The sequence below is a fragment of the Guillardia theta genome (assembly GCF_000315625.1).
Source record: "Guillardia theta CCMP2712 unplaced genomic scaffold GUITHscaffold_9, whole genome shotgun sequence".
In the NCBI taxonomy this organism is placed as follows: Eukaryota; class Cryptophyceae; order Pyrenomonadales; family Geminigeraceae; genus Guillardia; species Guillardia theta.
The window spans coordinates 384,848-404,456 of NW_005434665.1; the positions used below are offsets into that span (position 1 = coordinate 384,848).

Consider the following 19,609-nt stretch of genomic DNA (forward strand, 5'->3'; position numbering starts at 1 on the left):
CCCCCCCCCCCCCCCCCCCTCCCTCCCTCCCTCCCTCCCTCCCTCACTCGGGCTCTTCAACGTCTCCTACCTTGCTGGAGAACAAGTCCTCCGTTTTCTATCCGCACCTAGTGACCTCTCAGTCCATAGCGAAGGATTCACACGCGAAAGTGTCAATTTTCCCTCACTGCTGACAAACTCCACCACCACTACTGTTACCCAGTCTGCATCACCTGATGTGGCTGTTCCAGGCGGGTCACTCGCACAGGACCAGAGGTCGTTGTCGTGACGTTGGGTCTGCGCAACAAGACAGTTGAGACTGAAGTTCATCGAAAAGAACAGTTGAGTACAGTCTGGTGTCTCCGATTTCGTCTCCATCGTCGTCTGCCCGAATCATGATCAGACGAAGGATCGTTAAGAGGTAGAATGTGTTTGCATGTTACCAAGGTTTGCAGCAAACTTGTCCCAGGCCTTGTACCGATCCATGCTCACCGATACTTTGGGTTTCCCTGGCAATTGCGAATCAGTATTGCTGGAACTTGCTAGAACGGGAGTGTTTGTTGGTGATCCTCTCATAGCTACTGTCCTCCATCCTAGTCATGTCTGATGCCAGCATGTCGCCCTCGTTCTCTGCGCATGGACCATGTCAGGCCCCTCCATCAGCCTTGCACCCCCCATGGAAGGCGGTCGAATCCGACTAGCATGCTGGGTGGTGGAACAATTTCTTTAGTCAACTTCGTCACATATAATGAATTTATCAGTCAAGTAGCTAAATGCCTGTCAAAGATACAAAAATATCAGTCAAGTGAATGATAAATTTAGTCAACTGAAAAGGTACGGCTGTGTTTGCCGCAACAGGTCATGTAACGGTCAGGGAGGCCGTCGGGCGGCCGAGCAAGGAGAGGGGGATACGCGAGGAGGATCGAGGCAAGGAAGGAGAGGAACGAGCGCTGAAGGGGACGGGGAGCTGAGCTGAAGGTGCTGAACCCCAACGGCTCCTTGAACTTGTGATCCTGAACGCGTGTGAACGCGTGCCAGTCGTTTGAGGATGAACGGAGACAAGCAAGACAAGCAGAAGCTTGCGCATGCTGCGGCTGTGAGAGCGAAGAAGTCTAAGAAAAAGGCATGGTGGGCCTTCAGCAGGAGCCAGATCATTGTCTCTGTTGCCGTCGTGCTGCTTGCGATTGGATATCACCTGTACAAGAACAGGACATCTATCTTCGGCAATGAGAAGAAGTCTCAGGCGAACGAGGCTCTTAGAATAGGGAACATCCACCTGGAGCAAGGAGATTTCACCACAGCAATCTACTACTATGAGCTGGCGACGAGGCTCTATCCCTCTCTGACTAGTGCCTGGACGAACATGGGAACAGCGCTTACCTCCCAGATGAGGCGCATGCTGAACAAGGAGCCGATCTACAAGAGGGCGGTGCAGGCGTACGAGAAGGCGCTCGAGGTCTCACCCTCGGACGTGGACGCTGCGTTCAACCTCGGAGTTCTGCACCAGTCGATGGAGAACGTGGACCTGGCCATCCCATGGTACAAGAAGGCCCTCAGCCACGACCCCAAGCATTTCGATGCCCTCGGAAACCTGGGCAGCGCGCTTCACAAGAAGTCCGATCTCGATGCAGCCATAAAGGCCTACATGGAGGCCATTGAGATTGTACGGGAGCTCGATCAATCGCTTGTCGACCAGCAGCAGGTCTCGATGCTCTATTATCTCGCCGGCGCTGCGTTCTCGTCTAAGCCTGCGGAGAGCTGCGGCGAGGTGAATTGTATGGAAGAAGCTGTGGAGAAGCTCAAGCTCTCCTTGCAACACAACCCGAAGAACGAAGAGGCCAAGCACGCTCTCTCCGCCTTGATCGCTGACCCCAACGTCACCGCGGCCTCCAACGATTACATCAGCACGCTATTCAACGAGTACGCGGCCACGTTCGACAAGTCTTTGGTGCAGGACCTCAACTACACGGTACCGCAGCAGATGAGTGACGTCATCGCCACCGTCATGACGCAGAAGCGCGTGAAGAGCTTCAACAAGGTGGTGGACGTCGGATGCGGCACGGGCTTGCTGGGCCCTTATCTTCGGAATGTCTCCACCTCCTTGATTGGCATCGACTTGTCCGTGGAGATGCTTGAGTATGCTCAGCAGCGCCAAGTGTACGACATGCTGTACATCGGAGAGATCAACTCGACTCTACAGCTGTGGCAGAACAAGTCAGACACAGAGAACTTCCGGCAGCTCGACCTCATTACCGCAGCTGATGTGTTTGTGTACGCCGGGGACCTGCAGCCTTACTTCCAGTCTGCAGCAGCTTCACTGAAGAGGAACGGATGGTTTGTCTTGTCGCTTGAGCGTCTCGAGAAGAACGAGTCGGCAGCAGAGGACACAAATGCTGCCGAGCCTGCGGCTGAGGCTTCCGGTGCGTCTTTCGGGCTCATTTAACTTGTATGTTGTTGATCAGATCACAGGAGAGGCGAAGGGGATGAAAAAATACTCCGTGACTGATGCAGATCTTAAGAAAGGATGGAAGCTGCAGCTGTCAGGCCGCTTTGCTCACACACGAGCGTATGTGGTCGAGCTCGCGAAGCAGCATCACTTCCAGGTTCGTGTTGCTCGTTGAGAGATTCTCTTCTCCTTCTCTTCTTCTCGTTCCAAGCTCCCTCCTCTTATTTGGATCTAAACTCCCCTGCCTGTGCACAATCTTCGATAGCTTCCCTTTTCTGATTTCAGGAACTCTTCTCCTGACCTGCAATTGTGCAGGTGCTGTACCACGAGAATATAATCCCGAGAAAAGACAACATGGTAGATGTGCAGGGCCAACTTCTGGTGCTTCAAGGTGATTGACTCTTGCGCCAAGACTCTGCTAACTCTACAACAGTCACAAAGTAAGTGAAAGAGAGAGAACAAATAATCTCGATTCATTCTTCAAATTCATCGTTGTAGTCCCTTTGGTGCTCCCTTCATAGAAAAATGAAGTTCCACCCAAAAATAAGTTTGATTCATCCTGGTCTTAACAACACACCCTAGCAGTTCTCCATCTGCTACTCCCCCCCCTACCAGTCCCCCGCCTGGTCGAAAAATAATATACTCCCGTGTCATAATTGCTTGCTTCCGTAGTCGTCCTTGACCAGATCATACTCTTCTCATTCCCTTACATCACTAAACTCCAGGCATCCCCTGTGGATGAAAAGTTCACAGGATTCTACGGGACAGCATCAGAATCGTAAGATATCCCCATTTCCTTCACCTGAGGCCTTGTGTTTCTCAACACGAACACCGGCTGAGGAGCGATGATGACCGTGTCTTGCAACATATCTGGGTTCAATCCCAGTATCCGCTCCACAGTCCATCTGCAGAGGTCGTCAGCCCAGTGGATTGTTGACATTGACTTGTGAAGGACAGAACCCTCGCTGAACTTACCTTGAAAGAAGTTTGGTCAACCTATACTCCCCATACACCCTGTGGCAGTTCCATACCACCAGGTCCCTTCCCACAGGGATGGCCAGGAGCAGAATTCCTCCCTCCTCCAAGATATCCTCAAGCTGCCTCATTGCGCGAAAGTCTCCTTGAGGATCAAGAGGGTCCCCGTAGCGGCCGAGGCCGTCGTGCTCGATGGAGGAGATGGAGAAGCCGACTTTGAACTTCTGCCGACCCTCTCCGAGCCCCCAGTACTCGTCGGGCGTGACGGTTGTGATGCCAGGATAATGATGGTCTACCTCGTTGTACTCGATCGTGTATGCATGGCTCGCGCCGTGCTCTAGCGCAAAGATCTCATACCACGGCACCAGACTGCCGATTATCACCACGTCCTGACCCTGCATTGTCTCCCACACACCACCCTCGCTGTCGTCATCGAACAGCTCGTACAACATCGCGTCGACATCCGCGTAATTCGTTCCTGCCTGTCGTCGTCTCACCATCTGCTTCAGCTCTTCGAGCACGTACTTGGGGAAGCTGTAGTAGATGCTCGGAACGCTGTCGTCTCGATACTTGTAAGCCGGCCCGATCTCGTAGTCATCGAGGTACTCGGCTTCCAAGTGATCTGGCATGTAACGAGGAGGACGGCTGCGAGGGTTTGGGAGCCTCTTGTGCTCCTCGACGTCTATGAGCAGCTTCTCCACATGAACTTCGCACGGGACATTAGACGTATCATTGTGTACATAACAGAACGGCATCAACTCGGAGCTCAGGCAACAAGTTTGCATCGCGACGAAGCGCAGATCCTGCCCTGTCTCCCACTTGACAGGGATTTGTTGAGAGTTGGAGTCTGTGAGGATTGTCTGTATGTAGATATCCGGAGCGAAATAGGACAGCGACTGGATTGCAGACTTTATCACCTCGTCCTTCAACATGTCGATCAGATTTTGACGATCTTCTGAAGTCAAGTGAGAGTACAAGTGAGGGTCACTGATAAGGTGAGCAAAGGCCTGGTACGACCTCAGGGTCTGGTTGTTCTCGAAGAATTTCAGCCTAGTCTCTGCTCCCTTGTGCAGGTATTGCCACGGGTCCAGAACATCGAAGTCTGAAGGACCCGCTGCGACATGGCAAAGGGAGGCCACCAGGGAGAAAGCGACCAGCAGCATGCTGACAGCAGCATCTGTCCACCTCATCCTACCATGATCGCTGCTCTTAACCACTGCCGCCATCATCCCCGCCGACATGGCCGTACTGTTACTCCATGCCTGTCACTGAGTGTCGAAGAAACAAACCTTGCGGCTCTCTGAGGCGGGGGTGAGTAAGGTATGTTATCTAAAATGTTTGATCAAATAATTGAGTAAAGCTCACCGGGAGGTCCAACGGCCCATGCAGCATTGCAAGCTGAGGTGAGGAGCAGGAGCAGGAGCAGGAGCAGGAGCAGGAGCAGGAGCAGGAGCAGGAGCAGGAGCAGGAGCAGGAGCAGGAGCAGGAGCAGGAGCAGGAGCAGGAGCAGGAGCAGGAGCAGGAGCAGGAGCAGGAGCAGGAGCAGGAGCAGGAGCAGGAGCAGGAGCAGGAGCAGGAGCAGGAGCAGGAGCAGGAGCAGGAGCAGGAGCAGGAGCAGGAGCAGGAGCAGGTAGTTGATAAACACACAAAGGAAGAGAGAGAATGATTGTTCTCCAAGAAGAAAGCAAGGCATGATGATTTGTGCAACCCCTTCAGATTATTGATTGATTCTTTCATAGAGCAAGAGAAAGGGTTTTGGAAGACTCAATACTGCAGAGAGGCTATAGTTGAACTGTCAATGATGGAACTGATGTATTTTTTTTCACGTCTGTAGGTCTTGAAATATTGGGCCATGATCTCATCTACTACTATCATCGCTGTTTGAGAATGCCTGTCGGAATTATCCCCCAACGGGGAGGGGTGAAAACCTCCAACGAACGAGATGAGCCAAAGTCGCAGAATGGCTTTGCCAACAGCGTCATGAGCAGCGTTGGGGTCTACACGCGTGAGAGAAGATCCATCCACAGCTTTCGCCTCAAAGAGCCGGAGACTCCGAGGACTGGACGACCTTCTAGTCGGGCGTTGCGGGCGCCAACCCCGAAATTCAACGAGAAGGAGAGGAGTCTCATCGACCATCTGGACCAGCAGACGTATGAGGAGCTACAGAACTTGAACAGCAGGCTGCAAGAAGCGAAGTCGAGGCATCTTCTTGAAATCAAGAAAGCGAGTGAGGAAAAGATAGAAATGGAGAGAGAGCTGGAAAAAACCTTGATGCAATTGTCCAATGCAAAGCAGAAAGGTCAGGATATCATGCAATCGCTCAAGAACGACAGGAGATTTCTGTCCACAGTCATGCTCAAGTACAAGACTCTCATCTCCAAGTTCGAGGCTCAGAAGCTGATGGCAGATCTAACAGACACAGAGGAGATTTCTTCTCTACGGCAAACGCTGGCAGACCTTCGAGCTCAGATGTCTCAGGCTCAGAGTTTGGCAAAGATCCTCAAGAACTTGGAGCAAACAAAAGTAGAGGCGAGCGAGCTCGCAAACCTCCTCTACTTTCACAAGGTAGACCTCGCACTTGTTCAGGCGGGGACCCGCAAGGCCATAGCAAAGGCGCAACTGCACAAGAACTCTCTTTTCCAGGCTCTGATTGAACTTGAAAAACGCATGCTGTCCGCAAAGCGGGACAGGGAGAGGCGCCTGACAGATCTCGTCGAATCCAGGAAGCTAACGAAACAGATGTCCATCGACGTGGAGGCTGAAGAGGAGGAGATCATCAGAAAGGAGATCTCGTGGTTGAGGGAGCAGCTGGACGATAGGGAAGGGAGTCTTTCCTCTTCCCCTGTCACTTCCACTGCGAACGTGAAGTCTGTCTCGGGGGACACCCTCCCGAACAGCCCGGGAGCGGAGGCCGGGTCCTCCCAGTACAAGTCTCAGATGACAATCCTCAAGCAACAGGTCGAAGGACTCGAGAAAGAGATCGCAGCGATAGGAGGTGACAACGTCTGGTCCAAGTCTCTTTCCTCCAGCCCAGGTAGAGCTGGAAAAATCCGGCCTAGGCCCAGGACTGCCCATCTGCATGGAGACGATCGCTCGCAGAGCAACGAGGAGAGGGTGGCGAGGCTACAGGATCACCTTCTGAGGATCAAAGAACAAATCAGGAAGACAGAAAGCAACTTGGATAAGGAGCAGCAGGAGAGAGAGGCAGAGGAATACTTTCGCAGTCAGAACTCGGGGATCAGAGCGACGCTGAATATGGAGGCTCTGAATGATGAGAAACGGAAGATCACCGAAGACATTGAATGGTTTGAAGAACTGCTGGACAAAGCGGCCAATTCTGACAATGAGTCTTCGAACCGAATCACCAAGCTGCAAGAGCTACTGGAAAATGACCCGAGTCACAGGAATATCTCGTCATCTATGGGCCAGGACGATCTCGCAAGTTGTAGACAAGACCTCAAGTCTGCTCTTATCTTAACAGAAGGAATCAACAACGATCTTCTTGAACAAGTTACGACGATGCAGCAGGATCAAGTTATGCATAGAATCTCAAGCTCTGAGTCAGGAGACAACGTCGGGTCGGGAGAAGATGGTGCTGGTGACGGGGTCTGTCTGACGACAGCGGGTGACAACTTCGGCGGCGCTAGCAAACGATCGGAAGGGAAGAAAGCTTCAGGTTGGCTATCGTTTACTATCATCAGACGAGTTGACGTTGAAGTTTTGATGTGAAAGACTCGAAAGAGACAGGTTACATGGATGCGCTGACTGCACAAGAGAAATCTTTGCTCCGCGAGGAGGTGAGCAAACGACGAGGAACGAGTTTCGAATTGATTTCTCGGCAGATCATGAGGGTCGAGATCGCTAGAATCCGTGAAGAGGTTCAGAGAGAAGAGGACAAGTTGAGAGAAGAGATTCGTGAGAAACTACGACGGAGGATTGAGATGGAGGAGGAGGAGAAGATGCAAAAGAACTCTTCCAGGAGGAACGTCAAGAAGGAAGAGACGCCTCGTGGCCTCCAGGTCTCTCCTAATCTTCTCTTGTACGACCTTCTCATGCTCACTCAGATGAAGTCGGCCCTTACCTCCGGTGATCCTAAGCAGAAGAAAGAGGTAATCCTCCTCCTCCACCACCACCATTGTACCCGCCTCCTCTTCTGCTTCCCTTCACTCCTATCTCCTCTCCTCTCCCTTAAGATTTTCTTCACTGTGCAGGTAGAAGACTATGCTGCCTACCTTGGGATCGACGCACAGCAGGAGCCTGAGTACCTCTGGATCGCCGAGATGGCGCTCATGGCGCCCCTTCCACCCGGCTGGACGGAGAACAAGGACTCGACAGGGAACGTCTTCTTCCACAACAGGTCACACCTCTCATCTCCTTCCTCTCCTCCTGATGATGCTGCAAGGTCCATGAGCTTGAGCTCATACGAACACCCTCTTGACCCAGCCTTCAAGTCATACTACAAGAAGTTGAAAGCTGCTCAGAGCAGCAACTGAGTCTAACAGATTCAGGGTTCCTACCTGACCTGATTCTGATTTAGTTCGATCCATGGCAGTTATAAGATGAGTTCGCTGAATGTAAACTAGATCTGGTTGTTTAATGAATACATACTATCTACATCAAGTCACTTTTCGAATATCCGCAACACTCCTCCCTCCGCCTCTATATCCCATCCTCTCCTTCTTCCTTCACTCTATTCACTCTGCCTTCCATCCTCTGCTTCTTCCTTCACTCTGCCTTCCATTCTCTCCTTCAAATCTCCCCTGCTGTCCTCACTTCGCCTCGCCTCTTCTCCCTTGTTCCAACTTGTGTCTCGTAGAGCAAGGAAGCAGGTGTCACATTTTTCCTCTATATTTTTCTATGGCATAAATAAATTTAGAGACTTCTCTGCAGTTTCTACGAACCATAAACTATAAACTTTGTTGGACGCAGTCAAAACTTAACTGAGAATTAAATTGAACTTTTATTGGATGCTACCCTGACAGGGGCGGGAAGAATCCAGGCGAAGGGGGAGATGGAGGGAGCGTAAGTGCGACATCTTAGAGGCGGAGAAGGGATGAGAGGAAGACAAGTCGACATGTTGAAAGTCATGTTGTTCTTGCTCCTCTCTGTTTCCGTTGAGACATCTCCTGCATTCGTGTCTGACGGATCCTTTACTCGGCTTCTCCTGCGAGACGGTGACAGCAACAGGCTTGTTTGTTGTCGGACGGCCCGATCATGCGCCATGGGAATGTCCGGAAACCACGGGATGGAACAGCTCCAATCCCGATTGCGGGAGATGGAGGAGAAATGCCAGCGGCTCGAAGGCGAGCTGAGCGCAGCAAGAGAACAGATGAAGATGTTGGAAGGGGAAGTGAGGCAGGCTGACTTGTCTCACTTGTCGGGACATGCTGTGATGCAGCAACAAGGGTATGTAGAAGTAAAGGTCAGTGCAGATCCTACAAGTTTCGATCAACAAGGGACTGAATGAGCCCCGCAGGAATTGATCGATGTCGTAGAGGCGCTTACCGCCTGCCCGAGTTCGGGAGGCTGCCCATGGACAGCAGAACAAGGGGCGCTGGATGTGTTGGAGGTGATAGCAGTTTCGAGAGCTCATCCTCTTCTCTGACCATGAGGGTGCAGCATGCGCACAGCGAGCTGAGAGAAATCCATGAGGAACTGAGTCTAGGAAGTGCGTCACAACACTTTGCGCTTCAATCCGAGCTCGGGGATCTGCTCTTCAACGCATTTCTGCTAGTGAAGGTGGGGGAGGACGAGGAGAGGGATCCGAAGGTCTAACCTTCCGGTCTCAGATCTGCGAGCGGGATGGCATAGGCGGCTCCACGCTTGCTGGTGCTGCTGCATCAGCCAGCGCCAAGATACGTAGGAGGGCACCGTTTGTGTTCGGGGAGGGAGCAAGGCCGCTGACGCCGGAGGAGGCGTCAGCATTGTGGAAGAGCGTAATCCTTGCTGCTATGAAACTTCTCTTAGTGAACTTGTGAGGTGCAGGTGAAGGAGCAGGAGAAAGCTGGACTAATATCAACCATCCCTCCAACTGCCCTGTCCGATGACAACGGGCTGTAGCAACAAATCCAAATCCACCGGACAGAACGTCTTTCGCACTTGCTTACAGTGAGATATTGGGGAGTGAGAAAGGTTTTCTCCAAATTTACATTCATTTAATATTCACTTGAGTTCTGAACATGTCACATCTACCCTTCCCTTCTTTCTCGATTTCACCGAACTTGCCTGACCACAAAGAAGGGAGTTACGGACTATCTAGGAGTTTCCCGTCCCTATTTCCCCTATCCTGTACATGGCACATAAGTACACCAGAATAAAAATGCGAGGGGAATACCCTCTGTGATTGATGCTGCTCAACAGCCTTCAATATGAATTAGTTGAATGTAAAAGACCCGTATGGCAGTTCAAGTGTCACCTGTAACTGTTCCTTCAGAAATTTGTATCTCGAGTAATCCTCCCTGATAGATCCAACCTCCTGCCAAAATCTGTCAGGGCCAAACAGAGGATGTGCTGACTGTTCTTCACCTGATACGACTGCGGCTTCTGTCCGTGTTGCCTGATGAATTCGTCCTCAAAGCGTCGCAACTTGATCTTCAACGCTCGTTTCTCAGCCTGTCAAGTGTCACAGCCATATCGTACCAACCAATATATCCGAAAAACTTACCTTCAAAACCTTAACGTCTATTTCTTGTAGTTGATCCAAGGCGAGCTGTGAAGATGAAATCACTTGTTCAATCAAATAATCAGTTTTGTGTAACAAACCAGCTTATTTCCATTGTTTGTGTTCGCAGAAAGCGAATCATCACCCTTGCTTGAACTTCGAACATCCAATGTTTGCATGCTTCTCTTTCGTTCCATTTTCACCTCTTCAGCTGCAATGTATGCCTTGAGCTGTTCAATTTCAGATAAGCGCAAATCGGCAACAAGGCTGTGAAGGACCTGTTTATGGAATTCATACAACTTTCTCAAGCATTCCTTGTCCAACCTAGAGGGCTGTTGCCAAATATATGTCAGGAAAAAAATCAAAAGATACCAACTGGACCTGTCTCCCATAGAACTTCGTGAACTGTACATCAAACAGTTTTAGCTCTCTTTTCACCTGTTGCACCGTTAATTGTCATCAACCATCTTCGGTTCGTCAGCTACAGATTCTTTCTGCTGTCGAAGAGATTCAAGGGATTGATCATTGGTCTTTCCCTGAGACCCCATCATAGATACTCGCTTCCATGCATCCCTTGCAAATTCGTAACCTAGGGGGGCAGTGAGATGAGAAGCGAAAGCAACACAGGTGACAGCGATACCGTCAAACGTATTGCTGCCCAGCTGAAATCGAAAGAAAGAATTCAAGAAAGGGGGGTTGTCGTGGAAGAGGCCAATGTTAATTACATTGAGTATTTCATGGTCTATCAGCGATTCAACTTCAACTCCGTGGTGCGCGTGCTTCTCCATCGCAATATCGAATTCAATGTTACTTGTTGTCTTGCATATTACTGCATTTGCAGCAGAGTGTCGGGCTTCAGATCCACTCCATCACCGAGCTACCCATGCCCTTCAGCGTGATGTCGTCGATCAACTTCGCATCTTTTCCCACTCTGCAACAGCACAGCGTCATGACCACGAGGGGGGGTGGAGTCATGAAAGATCAGACTTGTCACAATAATACCAATATCAGCATGACAACCAGTAGTTAGATCATCATATTGTGCTGGAGGCTGTCAAGATTTCTTTAAAAACCATGGTGTTCTCCACAACATCCAATAGTTAGCTAACAGCCGACGATCAAGACGCTATCTTTCTCTTCCGCTGAGCATAAATATCAACCAACAGGAGATAACAGAAGCATTTTTCGTTGTTATTTCTCTCATCTTCTCGCATATCTTATCTCTCTCCATCTCTCTTGCTCTCCTCCCTATCTCGCTCTGATCATTTTCCCCTCGCCATTCAAAAACTCAACTCCGCTACCCTACCCCACCGACCAAATTCTTGTCAGCACGTACAATCAATACCACCCCTACCCCTGTTTTCAACCCACCCCTGAATATGCCCCTCAATTCAACCTAGTAGACCTGATAGAATGCCCCCGTCCATATGGGGATTTTAGTACCCCTACCTCACAATATTCTAATTTGAATAACCCTACCCCTGTAAATGTTCCAGGTAAAATGTTTAAAAATATCAGCTTTGAATTAAAATATTCTTGTGTTGTTTTCAATTCTTATTTGTCACAGCTGGACAGACGGCGAAGCCCGAGGCGGGTCGTGAAAAATCCTCCCGATGTTTGTCGCCATGCTAGGCCGGCGAGGGAGAGAAGCAGGGGAGGTGACCCCTAGACGCCCGTTAGCACAACATGGCTCGGGAACGAGCCATTGACCATGGATACGAACAAGAGGAAAAGAGTAAATGCCAGTGAATCCATTTGTGTACCTAAGACGATTAGTTAGGGTGCCCATCCATTTTCCTACATTCTCTACTGTACAGCGAGAGCTTAAATCTTCGTCAACTATCAGATGTGATCGCTGCCTTCCTCCTCTGAGGTAGTGTTGAATCCAACACGTACTGAAAGGGCTGCGGCCATAGGAATCCAACGCTCCCGAGGTAAAGGGGCTCCCAGGAAGGAGGAAGAAACTGATTTCTTGTCTTGAGGGGGAACTATCAGGGCAAATAGCAGCAAACGAGGTGGGCTTACTTCAGTGTCCAGCCATAGCTTGCTCGCTTGGAAAGCCGACGAGCTGGTGTGAGAGACGACAGCATAGTCAAGCTGCTTCAGCAAGACATCGTCATCTGCGAAACCATCAGACTAGAGTATCAAGAAAGAAACTCTGACTAGCCTCCTTGTTCCACTGTGACACCCTCATGCCCAACGTTGCTCAGTCTGGAGACTGCAGGACCAAGAATCATGTCCGGCATCTGTCCTGTCTGGGATTGAGAGAGATCAGAATTCATTGGAGAGCGATATTGGTAAAACCTGCGCAAGATGAAACAGTGACCAGTCCCATCCATCGGGAAAGAAGTCAAAGTCGCTTCTCTTGATGTGCAAGTACCTGCATGATAGAAACAGCAGAGGAATGAGTTCGAGGACGCATACTCGGTATGCGCTCACGTCGTTCGATTGAACGCTATCCCCGTGTTGATGAAAGTATGGCTCCTGCAAAGTTTCCACGCGTCCTGTTCGGTCACACCAGCATCTCCCGGCATGCATGCCCAACGAACGGTGACTCCCCAACATCTGGGGCAAGCTTCCCTCTTAAGGACGAGGAGATGATCAAGTAGGAGGAGATAGTCTGGGGTGACAACATGGTCTTCTTCCAGGAGCGCAATGTCACCATCCCATGCCTTCGTCTCGGGAACACTGTTCCAGAGCATGTCTTGCAACCAGATCCAGTGAAGCTGCAACCAGACGTCAGGAGACGAAAACAGGTCGAAACCTCCCTCCTGTCCACCTTGACAGCGAGGATCGGATGGTTCTTGATCAGATCCTCATTCACTGGGTGAAAGATGATCCGCAGGGGAGCGAAGTCGACGCTCAGAGCAATCTCAATCATCTCTGCATGCACGCTGTCCATCGACACCACGATGACAACCGAGTCTTCTATCCTCTTCACAGCCTTGAGTCCCTCTATCACCGCACGAAAATATTTCGGCCGCTCATGCACGTAGATGGCTATGGGAACCATCCGGCGGTCGGATGATTGAGAGCTGAGCCCCAGCAGAGGAGCCTTCTCGTTCCACTCGCTCTGGAGCCTCGCAAGCACTCGACCCACCTGCATGCAGGAATCTGGTCCTCCAACATCCGACCTGAAGGTCCGAGCGTCTTCAGAGAAACAATCAACAAGCTCTTGGGGGATCTTGAGCGCATGTGCCTGCATCAGGTTTGCCAAAATTTCAATCTTGCTCCTCCATGCTTGTACGCTAGCCGGTTCCATCCTCGAGGCAATGTTAGTCCTTCGTTCTTCTGATTCTAATAGGCCAGTGGTCAATGCCTCCCATGAGGTTTCTTTTGAGGCTACTCTTCCTACCGTTCTGCGATCAGGAAAGCGTCCAAGCTTGGAAATGTATTCCCTCGTGACATTCCGAAGATGCGTTTCATATAGAGACACGGAATCATCAGACAGCTGAGGGTTTGAGGTAGACAGAGCAAACTCAGTCTGTAGATAAAGTTTGTACGGGTAGCTGCTACATTCGAACACCCCGTTATCTTCACAGCCGGACCTATCACACCATCTCCCTTGCCAGTAGGAATCATTTGCATCCTTGACATGGGAGCACTCTTCGTACGATCTCTTCAAAGACTCCAGGATAGTCAGAGCTCTCTTTCGCAGTCCTACCCCATAAAGATACTCTTCTGAGCTCTCAAATTCTCGTCTTAGCTCAGCTTCTGTCAGTTCCTTATTCACGATATGTCGAGCATAACCAGCCAGTCCTTGAGCATCTGGTTCCCGTCCTAGTACTTGTCGGTACAACATTTGGACAGACTTTCTTGCAGGCCCACACAACTCCTCCCCGCCTTTGAGGCAGAGATTCTTATATTCCTCAGACTCTTGAAGGATCGAACGGAGCTTCCGCACATGAAGCCCATCGTGCAACTCATTCCCGTAGCTCTGTACTCCTGAGGGGTCAACAGGACGGAGCAAAACATCCAGAAACATAGACTCCACCACATTTCTAGCCTTTGACGTGCAGGGTGCCGTAGAGCACTTGGTTCTATACTCGTCTGTGGCTCGGAGTTCTTGGGCCAGGTTTCTGTAGCCTTTCCCGTCTTTCATGTCAGCCACGAAAGCATCAGACTCTGAACTAGATGGCTCTCTTGCTAAAACAAACAGGTAGGCGTCTTTCGCACATGCCATCAAGAATCTCTCTAGGTGCGACCAAATTTTGGACTTTGCGGACTGAACTTCCAGTCTGAGGGCGTCCGAGTAGGATATATCGACAAGCATCTCCTCTGATCCGGTTGAGTTTGCGCAAACTCTCCAGAATTCGGGGCTGCAATCCAGCGATGCCGAGCACATTTCAGAGTTCTCGTCAGTCTCTGAGAACGACTTCAGGTCTGCATCCTCGACATAGGACTCGACCACTTGAATAATCGTCTCAGTGTCTATCTTGCTGCGTACAGATAGAAAGCTCGCCAGGTGACGAGAAAGCTCGAGCTTCAGCAAGTCTGCCCTGTGCTCCGTCAGTACGTCAGTGGATCCTACAGTCGGGATCTGAGAAGCGATTCGTTGCCATCTTTCAATCTTGGTCAGGTCCAGCGTTCTCTCCAAGAAAGCAAAAATTCTCGAACATTCGTTGTGGTTGACGGAGTGAGCTAGGTTGGCATCTGAGTCCTGGCACTCGAACCCTGCCTGCCTCACAAAGTGCTCAGCAGAATGCCTCGGCCGGTGGCACACAGAAAGACAGAACGTGAGCGTAACGGTCAGGGCAATTCTACTCACATGGCGCAAGGTGGAGCAGTAGGAGAACTCTGAACGACTCTGAAATCCCGCCAGGGTCGCGTCGCCATGCGCGACTTCTGGTCCCAGCGATGCTTCAAAGGTTTTGCCTTCATCAAGATAAATGGCAAGACTTCTGCCAAAAGAGCAGCGGCACGTCACCTATCAGATAGCGGAAGTCCACCGGGGTCCCTCGCTTGCAAGTGCTCCATCGTATCTCTGCCAGCAGCTTCCTTGCACTGGTGGGAATCGAACTAGAAGAGACCAGGCAGGAAAGCAGCATTAGCAGCCGGACATCGAGGACCACGATCCCAGTGGACTTTCCACGGAGTGGCTGCCGGCTTCGTCGGGCATACATGCCTGTTTGATGTCCCATACAGGCTTTCAGTCTCAGCTGCTTGTCTGAAGCTCTTATCTCCCGTAGTCGTATCTTTTCTGTGTGGCACAGCTTCTTCAATCCGCCCTCGTCATCTCAAGAGTGAACTCGGCAACTCCGTGTCTTACTGGCGTGTCCTGCCATGGCTCCACTGCGTCCGGTCATGGCAGTCTTCGCCATCGGATAATCTGACCTCGCTCACCATAGCCATCTACTTTGCCGCTCATTTCTTTTTATGGACTGAAAAAGGAAAGGCAAACCGGAGCAAACAAGGAGGAAAAGGAGAAAACCTCAGCCTACAAATCCGCCTCAAGAAAAAAAACAGGAAACGGAGGAGGCAGCAAATTGAAAACCGCTACTCCAACCACGCAAGCGACCGTACGGCATGCAAGACACAGTCACGGGCACGCCGGCGGCCCGCCGGGCACAGCCTCCTAACTCGCCGGCGGCCCGCCGGGCACAGCCTCCTAACTCGCCGGCCGGCCGGCCTGCGACGGCGACCGTGACGGACTGGGCCGACAGTGGGCGCCCGGCGCGGCGCCCGGCCCGGCACCGGGGGCCGCCGCCGGAGGCTCGCGGTCGGAGTCAGTGATCCAACTAGGCCCCCCAGCCTTCAAAGTACCATCGTGATCATTTATTTACTAATTAGCAGCGGCTGAGCCTAGCGGTGCCCGGCCCCCCCCGGACCGGGCCCCTCGGCCAGCCTCCGACGAGCTCGGAGCTCCGAGCGGGCCCCCCGATCCGATGCCACGGATCCGGCGCCGGCCCGGGAACCGGGCCTCAAGCCGGGCCCGGCCGCGGGGCAGTGTCAGTACTAGTACTATGCCGGCCCGGCCTGGCCTGGCCTGGCCGGGGAAGTTCAGCGAGCCTCGAGGCTCCGAGACTCAGAGAACGGCCGCGACCTCAGTGAATGCGCCCCGGGCCGAGCCCTGTGCCCCTGCGGGCCGCCGCTTCTGCCCCCCGGCCAGCCTGTGTGTGGCGTCTGATCCTCGAGTTAAAATTAGACTTTTAATGAATCGCTATAAAATCGACCGGTGTCCGTGTGATTTGCAGTTCGCCACGCCCCAGCGCTTACGGAGATAAGCAAAGAGACTTACGGAACTTACAACTCAGTACGGAACCTAAGTTAGGATTTACAGAACTCAGAACTTACGGAACTCAGAACTTACGGAACTCAGAACTTACGGAACTTACGGAACTTCGAACCGTCCGTTACGGAGTACGGAACTTCCGAACTTACGGCTTTACAACTTATTTTTTTTTAGCCTGCCAGCATCGATCCCTTCCTCCTTGTCCCCCTGCCTCCTACCTGTGTACTGCTCCATGCAAGCCCCTCCTGCTACCCCCTCCATGGCCCGCAACAAGCGTGACGCCATCTATCGCATCCTCGCTCAGATGAAGCAAGACGGCATCAACATATCTGACCTGGAGGCGTGCCGCTCTCACGGGGCGAGCTCGACGACCTCGGACATGGAGGACGCATGCTCAGCTCAATCTGACTCCTCCCCGTCCCTCTTGGCCTCCCCAGTATCGTTGGATGACAGCCCGCTCCCACGTGGCCAAAGTCTCCCCAAGCGGTCGCGGAAGCGGACGCGGGCGACCATGGACTCTGACGATGAGACTGGGAGCGTCCAGTCTACCTCGGTTCAGCTTAAGGCTCGGCGTTCGCTCGCGCACGACTTTGCCAGCCACTCCCCTTCGGACGAGGTGCTTGGCTCTCAGGATGAAGGCAAGGACGACGAGAACGACAGCGAAGGACCGAGCACAGCTCGTGTACCGCTCAGCACTGCGGCAGAAGATGTCCAGGCTAGCCTCGCGTCCAGCATCTCCATTGACATGGACGAGGTTGAGCTGGTAGACACCTTCATGCGCCTCATCTTCCCTTCCGACGACCTCGCAGCTTCGGCCAAGCGGAGCAGGTATCGCTTCGATGTCCGACAGGCCATCCAGTATCAGGTCCGCAAGCTGCAGTCTGCGCGGACAGGCGGTCGCTGGAGGAGAGACATAGACCCCTCGCCAAACGGAGACATGCCCGAGATCATCGCGGGAGGCGTGACACAGAACGGCAAGACCCTCATCAAGGTCCTCGCCATCGTCGTCGGGCATCTTCTCGGCGTCTCCTCCATCATCGTCTCCACCACCAGGAGCGGCACCAGCTCTCTTAGCAACAAGATCGAGAGGTACCTCCTGCGCGACCTGCATCCGAAGCTTCAGCCCACCATCAAGCACATCTGCGAGCTCGATGCTCGCAAGCACGGGCCCGAGCCCATGTGCAACTTCCTGCGCAAGCATGGCTGCCTCTTCATTAACGACACGGCGAGACAGCTTTACAACGCCTCGCACACCATCCAGAGCGCCCGATCCTGCGCTCACCTGGGCGAGGACTTCCCATGCCAGCTCATCCTGGACGAGGCTGACTCCTACTACCGCAACAGCTCTGACCCGATCCAGCTCGAGAAGGCCCTCGCTGACCTCCACCAGCAGGTCAAGCCAGTCCTGCGCTGGAGCGTCTCAGCGACCTTGATCCCGGTCTTCCTTCACCTCAAGGACAAGAAGTTTGGTCTAGACTCTGACTCCATCATCTACACCCAGCCCGACCACACCTACGTCGGCGTGCGCGACTTCAAGCCCCTGCAGATCGACGGCAAGAATCAGTTCCTCATGCCCAAGGACCTCAAGCCCGCCAACCTCTACTCCAACCACCTCACCGACGAAGTCATCCGCCAGGCCGTCGACAAGCCTTGCTCGCTCACCCTCGTCATCACCAACCCGCGCGTCGACGCCGCCAACAATGTCTTCGAGCTCGCCAGGCGCATCCAGAACTCCTATCCCCGCGTCGCTGCCTTGATCGTCGTCGGGCGGGGCCGCTTCTACATGCCCCCGCCTCAGCCGCGACTGCCCGAGGACAGCATAGCCCCTCCGCCGGCATATGTGATCAGGAGGATGGACGTGTCGGCTTTGATTGAGGCGATCGACGGCCACGTGGGCCTTGAGACGCCGCTGGTGGTCCTCGGCTACTCTCAGATGATCCGCGGCGATACCTTCAGGAGCAACAGGCGGGTGCCCACCCACATCATCTGCGCGCTTGGCCGCGCCATGAGCATCGAGAAGATGGTCCAGGCCATGGGGCGAGCGAGCTACCAGGACAGCAAGCTCGAGGACAACGGCTTCCAGCACGTCACCGTCCTCACGTACCCCCAGGACTTTGACTCGGCGCAGGCCTATCCGCAGTGGCTGGCGGAGATGCAGCAGAAGCTCCAAGAGGGCATGGGGATCAGCGAGGCCACGTCACGTTTGGCCACCTACTCGGACCGAGCCAACGTGATCTTCCGTCAGAACAAGCCCATCGGGCAGCGCAACGACAACCTGAGGCTTGAGACAAGCTTCGAGGACCCCGAGCCTGGCTGTGAGCGCCCAGGAAGAAAGTTTCTAGACCGCCTGCATGCCGAAGACCCAGTGCTTCAGACGCTGCGCGCAATCGCGATCGAAAACCGGGAGACCAGCGAGACCTTCAAGCAGGAGCTGGTGGATTACAATTACAAGGGCACAGGCATGACGGCCAAGGAGTTTGCCGACGCTTACAACGAAAGAATCGGCGAAGGCTCCCGTCACGTGACCGTACAAGCCATCACCTGCAAGCTAGGGAAGCTGGTGGACAACGGCGTACTCGAGAGGTCCAAGGGGCGTCGGGTGCAGCCCACGAGGTACTGGATCGCGAGTAAGGAGCTGCTACAGCCGAGCACGGTGAGGGCGATGATGTCGAGCGAGTAATGCAGATATCGTATCGTTTGTGTGAGCCAGGCTTATAGAAGTAGCCTCGGATCTTCAAGGCTTGGCATGTTGTCTTGATTAAGAGTGTAATACCGGGTGTGTAATGAAGCCTCTGAAGTGTGTCAAGACCTGCTCATCGCTGAGTGACCGTGCCGCGGTCACGGTGCCACCGGATTATCCGATGGCGAAGACTGCCATGACCGGACGCACCATAGCCATCTACTTTGCCGCTCATTTCCACCTCCACACAAACGTTTCACTCAATATTCAACATAAATTTATATCACTTGTGCTGCCCGCCCCGGCCCGGGCCGGGCCCCGGGCCGCCGGAGCCGGGCCCGGCGGTGACCGTCACCGTGCTAAGGGCAGTCACGGGCACGCCGCCGCCGCCGCCGGCCCGCCGGGCACACTGGCAGCCGGGGCCTGCCCGGCCTGCGACTCACCGACAGCGGGCGCCCGGCGGGCCCTGTCGCTCGCGGGAGTCCGTCATTTATTTACTAAGTTAGCAGCGGCTGATGAGCCTAGCGGTGCCCGCGGCCGCCAGCCTCCGACTCCGAGCTCAGTGCCGGGGCACCCCGACCCAAGCCTCGCACTGGCAGTCAATGAGTACCGTACCATCCCCGGGCCGGGCCGGGG

General features: G+C 53.2%; 5 protein-coding genes across 5 annotated transcripts; 4 read left to right on the forward strand and 1 right to left on the reverse strand.

Moving 5' to 3' along the window:
• Window positions 1-887: 887 nt before the first annotated feature.
• Window positions 888-2,964, forward strand: GUITHDRAFT_161321 (hypothetical protein). The gene is made up of 4 exons (XM_005839078.1): window positions 888-2,399; window positions 2,449-2,582; window positions 2,741-2,816; window positions 2,859-2,964. The coding sequence occupies exons 1-4, from the start codon at window positions 1,028-1,030 to the stop codon at window positions 2,867-2,869; spliced, it is 1,593 nt and encodes a 530-aa protein (XP_005839135.1). The 5' UTR covers window positions 888-1,027; the 3' UTR covers window positions 2,870-2,964.
• A 218-nt stretch (window positions 2,965-3,182) lies between these two features.
• GUITHDRAFT_133881 (hypothetical protein) lies at window positions 3,183-4,590 on the reverse strand (the record flags this gene model as incomplete). Its single annotated transcript, XM_005839079.1, has 3 exons — window positions 3,183-3,227; window positions 3,258-3,330; window positions 3,401-4,590. 3 exons carry the CDS (start codon window positions 4,588-4,590, stop codon window positions 3,183-3,185), a joined length of 1,308 nt encoding a protein of 435 aa, XP_005839136.1.
• A 3,018-nt stretch (window positions 4,591-7,608) lies between these two features.
• On the forward strand, window positions 7,609-7,878 carry GUITHDRAFT_54803 (hypothetical protein; the record flags this gene model as incomplete). The annotated part of the gene is made up of 2 exons (XM_005839080.1): window positions 7,609-7,757; window positions 7,803-7,878. Coding segments are annotated over 2 exons (225 nt in total), but the record flags the coding sequence as incomplete, so codon positions are not given.
• Window positions 7,879-8,627: 749 nt separating this feature from the next.
• On the forward strand, window positions 8,628-9,460 carry GUITHDRAFT_102059 (hypothetical protein; the record flags this gene model as incomplete). The annotated part of the gene is made up of 5 exons (XM_005839081.1): window positions 8,628-8,822; window positions 8,877-8,969; window positions 9,020-9,139; window positions 9,190-9,336; window positions 9,386-9,460. The coding sequence occupies 5 exons, from the start codon at window positions 8,628-8,630 to the stop codon at window positions 9,458-9,460; spliced, it is 630 nt and encodes a 209-aa protein (XP_005839138.1).
• A 7,065-nt stretch (window positions 9,461-16,525) lies between these two features.
• GUITHDRAFT_102061 (hypothetical protein) lies at window positions 16,526-19,051 on the forward strand (the record flags this gene model as incomplete). The annotated part of the gene is made up of 2 exons (XM_005839082.1): window positions 16,526-18,946; window positions 19,004-19,051. The coding sequence occupies 2 exons, from the start codon at window positions 16,526-16,528 to the stop codon at window positions 19,049-19,051; spliced, it is 2,469 nt and encodes an 822-aa protein (XP_005839139.1).
• Window positions 19,052-19,609: the final 558 nt, after the last annotated feature.